Here is a 14106-nt window from a genome sequence, read left to right on the forward strand (position 1 = left end):
GCAAACACTTTTCTGTTAATAACACTTTGCAAATGTGGTTAGCCTTTATTTCTGATCAATAAGAGACCAACTCAGACATCGAATATAATGATCACTCTATTTCTCTTTATTACGTGGGCCTTTGAAACACACCTGAGATCACAGTGTAATAAGGTGAGATGCAAGTGTGAGGAGATGAATTCACGTCTTGAATGAGAGAAGAGTCTGCAAGTGGATTTGCAAAACGGGCTGCCTCTGATCTCCAGTGTTCATTTGCTCTAATGGTCTGCCATGGATTTAAAAACAAAAATGGAAACATGTTCTGTCTTTAACTACGGGGGACTTCCTTGTAACACAATAGGGAAACTAAACATTATTATAACATTATACTGTGGAAATAGATTTGTTTACATAGGAAGATACATCGTTGAGTGAAAAAAGCTAGCTACAAAACAGCTTATGTAGTATGAGTCCGTTTTTTGTGAGGAGAATTTGAAGTACGCATAACAAAATGTTCCTAGCAGTTATCTTGGTGGGAGGGAAAGATGGATTCCTGGTGGGTTTTTTTGCTCATGTTTTTCAGTATTGCCTATTACATATTAGTTATGTAATTTGCCAAAAGGCAGAGATTATTTTTAAAAAGCAAATACGAGTGACACAGAAAGACCATAACTGTCATTTCCTACAGTTTATTTTAAAGTAATGCCCTTATTTACCTGCCTGAGATGTAAATTGCACTGTTCTAAAAGAAAGCGTGGTATAGACAGGTTATGTGGGTGCAAAGTGATTTATCTGCTGACACACCATAGCATTATACATCTTTAGAATATAGCCTTTATCATATAGTTACTCCTTCAAATACTAGCTGTTTACTAATAATGGAATAACAAACACGGAAATAAGCAGTCATAAATTATTAGCAGTCACTATAGCAACACTTTATGATAAATTCTATGTTTGTCTCTGTGATTGCAAAATTACTCTGGCTGACATAAAAATCTTGCAATGTGTATTATTTTTAATGTATGTGAAATATTTTTAATATAACTTAAAAACATTATTGTAAATATAAATTAGTTATCCATAAGCCCCCTCCCCCCAAAAAACCCTCACAACACTGGAGGATTTACTATACATCAAATTATCCTCTATTTGACACAGCAAGACCATCTTTCTTGAGGAAATCTATACAGGCATTTTTTCAGCTGCCTAATTAAAATGATTATAGAGACATTTACCCAATCTTGTCTTCCTGATTCACAGATTCCTGAAAGCTGTGGTTTGATTTTAGTTGAAATACTCAGGTGGTTGTTCAAAACTTTATTTTTTTTTAAGAATGAGAAAACCAATATGTTATTTCAACAAAAAATTAAGATGATTCTAGAGCAGCCGTGGGCAAACTACGGCCCGTTTGAAATGAATAAAACTAAAAAAAAAAAAGACCGTACCCTTTTATGTAATGATGTTTACTTTGAATTTATATTAGTTCACACAAACACTCCATCCATGCTTTTGTTCCGGCCCTCCGGTCCAGTTTAAGAACCCATTGTGGCCTTCGAGTCAAAAAGTTTGCCCACCCCTGTCCTAGAGCCTCTACGTTAACTTGTATGTACATATGCATGACCAGTGGACACAGACAATGGGGCAATGAGGGCCTAGGGGTGAAGGGATGGGAGCGGGCTGGAAGAGGTTAATGGGGAAAAAAGAGAAACTATGTAATACTTTCAACAATAACGATTTTTTAAAAATCTCAATCTTTCTTTTCCATTGCAATCAATAGAAATCACCCTTCAAAAAAAGACGAAAGATGATAATGGCAGTCACATTTACATTTGAAGTTTTTTTTGTTGTTTTTTGTGTGTGGTTGATAGTTCATTGGAGGCAAAACAGGTTCAAACACAAGCATCTTTTTAAAAAAAATACATTTCATTTATTGATTTCAGAGAGGGAGGAGAGAGAGATAGAAACATCAATGATGAGAAAGAATCATTGATCGGCTGCTTCACCCCCATCTGGGGATCGAGCCCGCAACCCAGGCATGTGCCGTTGGCCAGAATCTAACCTGGGACCCTTCAGTCTGCAGGCTGACGCTCTATCCACTGAGCCAAGCCGACTAGGACAAGCTTCATCTCTCTTTGACGCTGGTGTTTTGTGAAGGTGGGGATGCTTAGTCTCTGAGCCTCTGTTTCTCTGTCCCTAGCCCTCTGCTGGTTTTGGACTATACTTAGAGCTTTACAGAAGTTCCCACTATCCAAGTGTTCTACATTTTCATTGTCTCACTTCCCCTCCTGTTAAAGTAGACAATCTCGCTAAGAAAGTACAGTTGTCATTTAGAGTGTTACTCCTTAGTATGTTTAATTCTATACATGTATAGAGGTTATCAAGCCAGAGGACAATGCTTACATCTATATTTTAATTCAACAAACATGTCATCCAAACCACCATAAATAATCAGGCAAGAGCATAAGACTTCAAGAAAAAGTATTTGGATATTTATCAATTTTAGAAATTTCATTTACAACAATTATTATAAGTTTGAATTTAATGTATTTCGGTCATTTAATTTTATTATTTACAGTGATCAAAATGATATCCAAATCTTTCCCTATGTCCTAGTATAATCATTTTAGCTACTTAATATTTTATGAGATTGGCACATATCATCACAAGATAATCTTTATAGAAAAACTTCAGGACAGATGAAAAACATCATGTTGCTCACATAAGATTTTATATAAATAATATTGTATAAATATTATGACATAGTCTAGTTTACACAGTACTTTTAAACACATTATTTGATTTGGTACAACTCCATGAAGGTGGCTATCCCAAATTAACATATAAGGTAATGGAGACACAGGACTTTCCAGCTCACACTGTAAAAGTAACTCTGGACTCTCAGTTCTGTTCCATTGGTCTGTGTGTTTGTTTTTCTGCCAATACCATGCTGTAATGGGACTATATCAAACTAAAAAGCTTTGTCTGCATAGCAAAGGAAACTGCCAACAAAACAAAAAGGCAACCAACCTAGTGGGAGAAGATATTTGCAAACAATAGGTCTGACAAGGGGTTAATATTCAAAATATATAAAGAACTCATACAAATCAACACCAAACAAACAAACAAACAAACCAATTATAAAATGCGCAGACGACTTGAACAGACACTTCTCCCAAGAAGACATACAAATGGGAAACAGATATATGAAAAGATGCTCAACTTCACTAGCCATTAGGGAAATGCAAATCAAAACTATAATGAGATACCACCTAACACCTGTCAGAATGGCTATTATCAACAAGACAAGTAATAAAAGGTGTTGGAGAGATTGTGGAGAAAAAGGAACCCTCATTCGCTGCTGATGGGAATGAAAACTGGTAGAGCCACTATGGAAAACAGTATGGAGGTTCCTCAAAAAATTAAGAATAGAGTTACTATATGTCCCAGCAACCCCTCTTCAGGATATATACCTGAAAAATTAGAAAATATTTATTTGCAAAGACATATGCACCCTTATGTACATTGCAGCATTATTCATGGTGGCCAAAACATGGAAATAAACTGAAATTTCTTTCAATAGATGATTGGATAAAGAAGATGTGGTAGATATATGCAATGGGATACTATTCAACCATAAGAAAAGATGAAATACTGCCTTTGAGACAACATGAATGGACCTTGAGAAATAAGTCAGACAGAAATCACTAAGAACCATATGATTTTGCTCATATGTAGGATATAAAACTGAAAGCAACAAATGAACAAACAAGAAAAATAAACAAAAACTCATAGACACACACAATAATATGGTGGTTACCAGAGGAAAGGGGGTGGAAGGTAGTAAAGGGTACAGGGGTTTAAATATATGGTAATGGAAGATGATTTTACTTTGGGTGGGAGGCACACAGTACAATATACAGATCATGTATCATAGAAATGCACATTTGAAACCTATATGGGTTTATTAACCAGTCACCCCAATGAATTTAATTAAAAAAAGTAAAGGCTTTGGTTCTAAAATGAGTTTTGAAAGAAGCCCCCTCCACCACCTCCATCATACCTCACTGGCTGCAGGAGCCGGACTATAGAAGCCCAACGTGTCTATTGCAATAACCCAAAGGGAATGTATAAACAGGAGGTGCTAAGAGGGCCTCAGATCAAATCGCCACTCTCCCCCCTCTCCCAGCCACTTGTTCCCAGAAAAACAAGCCATCTCCTGGGGCTGTCTTCCTGCTTCTGGAAGATGTACGCTAAAAGGAAACTACGAGAGAGGGGCACTGACCCTGATAGTGGGGTTGGAGGAAGTGGTCTGAGTGGTCTGAGTGGAGACATAAACAACAAGAAGGCATTGGTCAACTAAAATAGTGAGTTGGGAAGAGGGGAAAGAGGGAACCACATGTGCAAAGACCCAGAGGCTAGAGGTAGCGTGATGAATTTGAGGAATTGGCAGTTTAGTATGGTTGAATTATGAAAGCTGAGATCATTCCCAGTCACAAAAAGAAGTCTGGACTTTATCTTGACAATGAAAGGAGCCAAAAAGGGTTATAAACAGAGGACTGTTATATATAAAGATCAAGGAAACTGTTGAAGCAATCTAGCTGAATGATAATAGGGTGGTCTAACTAGGTAGTGGCAGGGGGAAAACTATGAAAATGGATGCAAGAGAGCCTTAGAATGTAGACCCATAGACCTGACAATTGATTGGATGTGGGTGATAAGAGAGAGGGAAGAATCAAGGTATAATTACAATAGGATGAGGGCCCCCAAGTTCTTCAGCCTGGAGTGCCTGCAGGGAAGTAAGGCACTGGCCAGGTATATGAAGTATACAGATCATTAAAATACATAATATAGCTTGTGAACCCTGAGAAAGAAGACACCTATTAAGAAGGGCTTCTGGTGGCTAATGGGATCAAATTTTTAAAAAAAGTCTAGCAGCCATTTCTATACAAGGACTTCTCACACAAACTGCACTTCAGGGAGAAGTTTGCACTGAACTACCTGCCTCTGCACTGAACTGCCTGCTTGCACTGTGTTTCTGCTATCAGGGCCAGCCCTTATAAAAAAAGTTCCTGCGATCTTATTTCAACCAACAGAAGCCCAATGCACAACATTCATGCACTGGGGGTGGGGAGGGGTCCCTCCGCCCAGCCTGTGCTCTCTCACAGTCCGGGATCCCTCAGGGGATGTCTGCCTGCTGGTTTAGACCCACTCCCCACACTGTCCTCAGAGCTACCTTGGAGGCTCTCACCAGCCGTGAGTCCGGCTTCTGGCTGAGTGGCGCTCCCCCTGTGGGAGTGCACTGGCCACCAGGGGGCAGCTCTGTGTTGAGCATCTGCCCCCTGGTGGTCAATGCACATCATAGCAACTGGTCATTCCGCCATTTGGTCAATTTGCACATTAGCCTTTTATTATATAGGATAGGACTGAAGCTTTCCCCAACAAATTGGAGTTGTGCAGCTCTGATCAACCAGAGTGGCCCTATTCTGCCCAAGCAGGACAGTGCCTTTTGGATCAATCAAACTGCAAGGATATGGTGTCCTCATTTGCATGAGGACAGACCAATCAGGGACTAGGGGTGGAGACTTCAGTCCTTATAAGCCAGCTCCTCTGTGGCTCTGAAAGTGCTCATTCTCTTTCCACCAAAGACTGAAGACGGGGTAGAAACTGAATTAGCCAGAGCAAACCAAAGCACCGTGTAGCAGACCAGCACAGCAGTGAGCAGACCAAAAGGAGCAGGGTAGAGCTGTCTAGCTGGAGAGGGCCTGGCTCCAGGGCTGCCTCAGAGCCCTGCTATTCTAATAGCATGCTCTATCACAGTTGAGCCCTTTTGCACTGAATAAACTTTCCTTCTTCACTGCACCCCAAATTTGGGATTCCTGTTGGAATTGAATTGGTGCCAATGGCCATCAGTTGACAAGATCCATGCAATTTGTCTTACAGGACCCTCAGAGGGTGGACACAGCCAAGGGGCAGGAGCAAAAAGGAAGGGTTTCATTGGGCACAAACACATTAATGTAAGCTGGAGGTACTAATAAAGACATCTTCACAATGTTTGAAGCCAACTTTTAATATCGAAAGCAGTCAAATCTTCCTTTTTGTGAAGCTAGCATAACCATTAGCCATTTAATTTACTCAGCTAACTAGCCCATGCAGCCAGGCAGTCAAAGAAAAAGATAAGACATACAAAGCCCGGCATGACTGGGGGAAACGGGTGCTTTTTCACAGAATTCACATAAATGGCTCTTTAGAATATGTGATCTTCTTGGTTGTAGGACATGTCTGACTCCACGATGCCAATACCTTCATAACTGTAGTCTCTATCATTTGAGGTCACATCACTTTTGCTCTTCTTTCTTTTCAATAGCTTTCCTCCCTGCAGGTCCCATGGCTCAAACACGGCAGAACTCACAGGGTTAAGTCCTTTGGCAAATGGAACCTCAGCCCCACCCGGGTCAGCTGAGTCTGAATGATTGGTGGAGGGCAGAAGTCGGTCACTCCGTAGTCTCTTTCTCATTTCTTCTTCTTTTGTCTGAAAGGCAGCATTGAAGAATGAAAAAGAGTCCAAATAATGTTCTCTATGTTTTCATTAATATTGCCTGTGGTTAACGTTTATGGCTTCCCAATTTCATTATTTAGTCATTTAACAAACCTACGTTAAGGAATTCCTGTTGAAGAAGACAGGCACATTTCCTACCCTCATGCAGCTCCGAGTCTAGTTGGAAAGGCCCCAGAAGAGAGATGGCAATGAAGACTGTGGGGGGGATATCAGGACCACTTGTGCAGGGGCTGCAGGTCTGTGATGGTCTGTCAGGCCTCCTCTCACCTCCCATCCTCCATCCCCACACGTCCCCTCACCCCTAGCCCCAACTAAAGTTTTTCTTTTTTCATATGAAGAAAAGTTGGCACTTAGTTCTGAGAATTGGATATTGCTTGCTTAGGCTATATTGATGAAACTAATTCAACCATTTTCAAGATATTGCCTTATTCCTTCACCATACACATGAAAAAAATTAAGCATACAGTGTAGGAAGCATACAGATAATGAAGATAATACAAATCGACACAATTTTTCTAAACGCTGCTGAAAGGAAAGGCTCATCTCAGCAGGCAGCGCCGCCCCGCCCCAGCCCAGGTACCTTCCTGCGCTCGGCCACCGCCTGCATCTTCTCCTCTATGTCCTTCATTGTGAAATCTGTTACTTCCTTTTTGATCTTGAGTTTTTTCAGCCTGGCTGGTGGCTTTCTCAGTGGCTTCTCAGTCATGTTCACCTGGAGGAAGACACGGAGGAACAAATGTACTCATTGGCAAAGAGAGGCCGAAGGTAAAATAAACACAGTTTAAAATGTAAAACCTAATGCCGAAACCGGTTTGGCTCAGTGGATAGAGCGTCGGCTTTCGGACTGAAGGGTCCCGGGTTCGATTCCGGTCAGGGACATGTACCTGGGTTGGGGCCACATCCCCAGTGGGAGATGGGCAGGAGGCAGCTGATCGATGTTTCTCTCTCATCGATGTTTCTAACTCTCTATCTCTCTCCCTTCCTCTCTGTAAAAAATCAATAAAATATACTTAAAAAAAATAAATAAAATAAAATAAAATGTAAAACCTGAAACTCTAAACTTTACAGTGTCCAATTTAAAAAACAACATGAAATCTGGTAACAACAGAACTGAGTCCTAAAGAAAAAAAAATCTATTGGTGCCTAGAAAAAAACAACAGGGTATCACCAAAAAAACATGAAAGAATGCACTAATGTCCTGGAATGGGGTGAGAACTCAGGAGAAGGGGAAAAAAAAACTTGAGAACAAACACAAGATAGGAAAAGGTGGCGGGTGAGTGATGAATTTGTGAGGCAAGGTCTAAAGTTAAACCCGATGATTTTATAATATGCCACAAACTACCAATGACTTTCCTTTGGGCTGGAGATTAGTTCCCAGCACTTCTGGTCACGGGGAGGGGAGAATTAACGATTACTGGGCAGCAGCAACCCTGTGCTGGACTTTGCTGTTGGTACATCGACAGCAGAAAAAACCACCCATTTCACATGAATGACAAAACTTTAAACAGTTCAAAGCAGTAATAATGGCTTTCCAATGATAATTTCTAGTTTCAAAAAAAGTAACATTGTTGTAAAGCAGTGGTTCTCAACCTTCCTAATGCAGTTCCTTTCCTTATGTTGTGGTGACCCCCAACCATAAAATTATTTTTGTTGCTACTTCATAACTGTAATTTTGCTACTGTTATGTATCGTAAATATCTGATATGCAGGATGTATTTTCATTGTTACAAATTGAACATAATTAAAGCATAGTAATTAATCACAAAAACAATATGTAATTATATATGTGTTTTCCGATGGTCTTAGGCTACCCCTGTGAAAGGGTCTTTCAACCCCCAAAGGGGTCGCGACCCACAGGTTGAGAATCGCTGTTGTAGAGGGTTTATAAAGAAAGTTTCACATTTATTCTTTTAAACATTGGGTTAAAATAACATACATTAATTATAAAAAATTAAAATGATACATAAATAATCTCCTAATACTCTGTTTGGCATGTGGTCTCTGATCATGACCACTTTAAATTACATCTGTAATTTTTAGCCAACCATAAATGGGATTATACTGCAGACATTGCTCTGCAATTTGCTTTCCTCACTTTATATGGACGTCTTTTTAGCTCACTATACATGGATTTATTACGACTGGGGGAGGTCTTAATGAATTCCAAGGCTTCCTTATAAAGTGAACTGAATAGATAATTTCTCTAAAGATGTTTAAAGACAAAAGAGATATTGATATCCATTGTAATATCTAAAAGACTGTCTCGTCAGACTGCAATACTGTAAGTACTGAGAAAATAAATCAGAGAGAGACAATTTAGCATAGCAGAAAAAGCACCAGAAAGACCTGTGTTTGAATCCTGGCTCAGCCATGGTGTGGCTTGGCATTAAATTCTGTAACAATTGCCTTCGTCATTTGTAAAATAAGTTTAATAATACTTTTTCATGGGATTATTTTTTTAAGCAGGGGAGGAAAAGTAGATCTTAGCCACTCAGTAAATGGAAATTATTTTTGCATGGCCAGGGTTGCTCAGTGATTGAGTATCAACCTATGAACCAGGAAGTCATAGTTCGTTTCCTGGTCAGGGCACATGCAGGCTCAATCCCCAGTGTGGGGCATGCAAGAGGCAGCCGATCAGTGATTCTCTCGCATCATTGATGTTTCTCTCTCTCTCTCTATCAGAAATCAATAAAAATATATATTTTTTAAAAAGTGCAAATTACTTTTCATTTGGAGAAAACAGTGATTTTTTTTTAATAACCACATGGAATCGTAACCAAGATATAGCATTTGTCACAAAAGGGAGGAATGAGAGTTGGAATTGCAGGGCCAACAGGCAGGGGGGCTGGCTGGGCTTTAGCCTCTGGCCTACCTACCACTCATACTTACTGTGTAACCTGAGACTGGGTACCTTTGCTCTTTGTGCTCAGTTTTCTCAAATGTAAAAATAATGAGGGGATTGAGGTTGGCTTAGCTTCCTTCCAGCCTTCAGATCTGTGATTCTCAGAAAGCCTCTTAAAGGGGAAATATTTGTCAAAGTTTTGGATCAGTTATAGCCTTGAGGCAGTTTTATGTGGTGAGTTGTTCATTATAAATAACTGGGATGGTCCTAGCTGGCTCGCTCAGTGGTTAGAGCATTGGCCTGTGGACTGAGGGTCAAGGGTTCGATTCCAGTCAAGGGCACATACCTCAGTCCCCCTTGTGCGGGAGACAACCAGTCAATGTGTCTCTCACACATTGATATTCCTCTCTCTCTGTCTCTTCCCCCACCTTCCATTCTCCCCCCACCCCCAAAAAAATCAATGGAAAATATATCCTCAGATGAGACTTAACAAAACAAACGAACAAACAAGTCACACCTAAAAAAAATGGAATGTTTGTCAAAGCAACTTCCCCTCCCCCATCACTATATTATTTTTATGACAATTGGTTTGTGGGCTTCCTACTGGCAAAAGCCATCAGCTGAAAAAGGGACCTATTTGCTAGGGAGGTTCAACTAGCGATGCCATGAAATCAGTATGAAAACAGGTTTTTGGGGAGTTCAGTCATAGAGGCTCAAAGAACATGAGATGATAACCAGGACCCTATAAAGCAGTGGTTCTCAACCTGTGGGTCGCGACCCCTTTGGGGGTCAAACGACCTTTTCAGGGGTCGAACGACCTTTTCAGGGGTCGAACGACCCTTTCACAGGGGTCGCCTAAGACCATCGGAAAACACATATATAATTACATATTGTTTTTGTGATTAATCACTATGCTTTAATTATGTTCAATTTGTAACAATGAAATTGGGGGTCACCACAACATGAGGAACTGTATTAAAGGGTCGCGGCATTAGGAAGGTTGAGAACCACTGCAAAGGAAGCTTCAACTAGGGCTTACACAGGAGTCTGAACCTTGACTAAAATAATCAGATCAGGAGTTCTGAGAGAATTTAGGATTTCCTGCTTGGGTGGACTTTTCCTGTGCCTTTATCCCAAAATGATGCCTATAAAATCATGTACTTCCTCCCCATTTTAGAAGTTAATCCTACCTGTGCAGCCCAAGTCCTTTCCTAAGTTTGACATTTTAAGTGAAAGTATTGAAAGACCTAAGGAAAAATATCTGTATTCTTTACCACTGAATATTATGAAGTCAGAATTTATCCACTGTTGGCACTTAAAAATGATAACAAAGATCACACTATACTTAGAGAGTTGCTACCCATAGAAACAATTTAAAAAATCAACTTTAAAACTTAAAGAGCCCTGGCTGCTGTGGCTCAGTTGGTTGAGCGTCCCCCCATGCATGGAGAGGTCCCAGGTTTGATTCCTGGTCAGGGCACATGTCTGGGTTGCAGGCTCGATCCCCAGTAGGGGCTTGCATGAGGGAGCCGATTGATGTTTCTCTCTCATTGATGTCTCTCTCTCTCTCTCTCTTTAAAGTCAATAAAAATGTATTTTTTTAAAAAAAAATCCCTATAGAAGTTACTAGTTCCATAATTTTAAGAACACCATTGGAGGACTGCCATGCCCTGAGATGCTGTGATAAGATTTGGGTCTTTTTTTCCAGCCAATCTAACTGTATAATATTACCTCTTGCCTCCACTGTGTACTCCTCGGAGCTTCCTTAATTAACTATTGACCTACAGATGAACCCACCTTGGCTATGGCCCGTACTGGAGCCTTGTGCATAAAATAGGCCAAAGCTTCTGGGAAGAGACGTATCATTCCTGCTCTGTCACTGCTAAACCTCCTGGGGAAGGTCAGTCTGAGTGTTATCTGGCATTATTGGTCTTTACCCAGTGACTTCAGCAAATAATGTTAGAGACTCTGATGCAATGTGGACAAACACCCTAACTGCACTAATGGTTGCCAAGTACAGAAGTTGCTGAGAAGGGAATAAACTCTGACCAGAGACAGGAGGAGTCAATAGAAAATTCAGAATCTTATGTAGGGAGACTCAGGATGCCCTAAGAGATAGGGAGAAATAAGTTTGGGATGAAAGACACTTAAAGCAGTTAATACCTATGTGGATAAATGAGAACGAATCACATCTCGCTAAAGAGATCCATCCCAATCCATACACATCTATAATAATAAAAGTGTAATATGCTAATTAGACCAGATGTCCTTCTGGACATCCTTCTGGACAACTTTCCAGATGAAGCCAGGGCTGCAAGGGAAGCCCGGGTCCTGGGTGCCAGAGGGAAGCTGGTGCCGGCAGCTGGACAAAGGAAGGCCTACTCTTGCATGAATTTCGTGCATTGGGCCTCTAGTATTTACATGTGTGCAGAACACCAATGCAAATAATACAGCCAGTTATGTCTCATTAGAATGTTTTAAAATATACTGATTCACTTAGTCTGATATTTAGCTTCTAAATATTATATTTCTTACATATCATTGTATTTTCTCTGAGTGAACATAACATCTATTAGTATAATATGCCTGAAAGCAGGTTATCCAGAGGGCATTATGGAATTGCTATAGTAGTTGCCAACAAGCAAAAGATGAAATTAAGGGGGGAAAAAAGGGCAAAGGGGGCTCTGTGGTGGACTTCTGGGGAGAGACTGGCTCACAGGGGAGTCCCCTGACTCAGAAGATGAACGAAGGACCCTCACTTTTCAGCATCTTTTATTACATGTTACTCTAAATGATAACTGAATTAAAGAGAACCTGGCTATGTCTAAAATGCCCTTGTATTTAAGTATACTGTTGGTGTACATAAATCTTGTTTCTAAAGTATTCTCATATCTATTACTCTTTTCCCCCCAACATATTTAAAATGTTTTTTTAAGCAATAAAAAAATAGTGTTTACATGTCTGACTGGATTTACCACATTGCCCTAACGGAAGACATTAACATCCCCTTTTGACCATCTTCTTTTTGTTTCCCTTCACTCTGGTTTGTTTTTTAGCCAATTTTTATCATTTGTTTCCCCCCCTCCCTAAAAATATTATTAAATATTAGATAGTCAAAAGTATTAGCTATCTAATAATATTTCCATTCTTAATATGGGTCCCTTTTTGTCCTTCAAGTTTAATTCTCATCTTTTCACAGTGGCCTTATACCTTTCTTTAAAATATGCAGGCACCTGGTGTCTGACACACTTCTGTTCTCAACTACACATGAATTGGAGATTTTACCTTGACAATGAGTGATCATATCTCTCCTTCATTTCCTTATGCTTCCTGGGTATAAGCTTAGTGTTATAACTGCTAATATGTTATATTTTTAGGAATTCTTCAGAATTCTCTTCACAGCGACTGGGGGATTTCAATTTCAAAAGCTTCAACCCTTGCCAGCTCTGGGATGAATTGGAAGGCTGTGTGCATGTTCCTTGATACTGCAGGGCAGTGGGTCTCAGCCTGGGCTGCCTCTGGGAAGCACCGGGAGCTTCCAGGCCGGCCACTGGTCCCAGGTGGAGCCTGGGCACTGGGGTTTTGAAAGCTTCCTTGGTGGTTCGAGTGTGCAGCCAGGTTAAGGACCACTGCACCAGGCCAGTGATGGCGAACCTATGACACGCGTGTCAGAGGTGACACACGAACTCATTTTTTTGGTTGAGTTTTCTTTGTTAAATGGCATTTAAATATATAAAATAAATATCAAAAATATAAGTCTTTGTTTTACTATGGTTGCAAATATCAAAAAATTTCTATATGTGACACGGCACCAGAGTTAAGTTAGGTTTTTTCAAAATGCTGACGTGCCGAGCTCAAAAGGTTCGCCGTCACTGCACTAGGCAATAATAGGCACCGCTATGGATTACTGCCGGCCTGTTTAAATCTTAGGCCAGGGCACCTTGGCCCAATTCCAAAGTAAAATCAAAACAACCCCGCCCCCCCCACCCCCCCCCGCCAAAAAAACAACACAAACAAACAAACACAAAAGAGCTGTATTATTCTTACCTACCTCTGCAATCCCATCACATTTAAATCCTGAGAACACTCCAGCTATGCTCCTGACAACCATTCCATCGCTATAGAATATGAAAACAGCCTTCATCTTTGGCTCACTTAATGATGTTATTGCAAGTCAAGCCCACAGTTTTCTTTTTTTTAAAAGAGACATCTCTTTCATGATGTAGCTCATGTTAATTAACCCTGTTGGTGCCTTTGCAAGGTCTGAGTCCGAACTCATTCATCTCTGGCGTTTGAATCACTGGAAAATGTTTGAATGTTATTCCTGTTGGCATTAACATCAAGGTTCCAGGGCATTTCCCTTAAGAAGGCATTGTTATGCCCAGATTCCAAGATCCCCAAAGTACCACACTGGGAGCCAGTTCGATGCAAAAGCAGAAGGTCCTTTTATTGGGGGCTAGCCAACCCGACTCCACTTCAGGCCAGGCCAGGGACCCGGAGCAGAGTCCCCCCGTGTGGGAAAAACCGGCTTTAATAGGGGGGTGGAGCGAGGGGATTGTGGGCCCTGCCGATTGGCCAGGCGTAAGCCGGGTCTTATTACACAGGATGTGGTCATATCTATGGCGCGCACTTCCCTTGATTGTCATTGGTTAGTTTAAAATCCCGGGCGTGGCCAGCAGAGGCCTGAGCTTCCGGGAAGAAGGCCGCACGTGGCCCCAACATGGAG

At 40.8% G+C, this 14106-nt stretch overlaps 1 protein-coding gene across 1 annotated transcript in view; it reads right to left on the bottom strand.

Annotated features, from left to right (window-relative positions):
- Nucleotides 1-1917: 1917 nt before the first annotated feature.
- The window catches only part of STMND1 (stathmin domain containing 1), a 29592-nt gene continuing 17403 nt past the window's right edge, over nt 1918-14106 (bottom strand). Inside the window, exons 4-5 of the mRNA XM_070405689.1 lie at nt 7119-7250; nt 1918-6511 (exon numbers count right to left, since the gene is read on the bottom strand). Coding sequence (XP_070261790.1) covers nt 6227-6511; nt 7119-7250 — 417 coding nt within the window. The 3' untranslated portion in view covers nt 1918-6226. The remainder of the gene's footprint in view (nt 6512-7118; nt 7251-14106) is intronic.

Source organism: Myotis yumanensis, unplaced genomic scaffold (assembly GCF_028538775.1).
Source record: "Myotis yumanensis isolate MYYU_CA2020_CCGP unplaced genomic scaffold, mMyoYum1.0.hap1 SCAF_2, whole genome shotgun sequence".
Lineage (NCBI taxonomy): Eukaryota > Metazoa > Chordata > Mammalia > Chiroptera > Vespertilionidae > Myotis > Myotis yumanensis.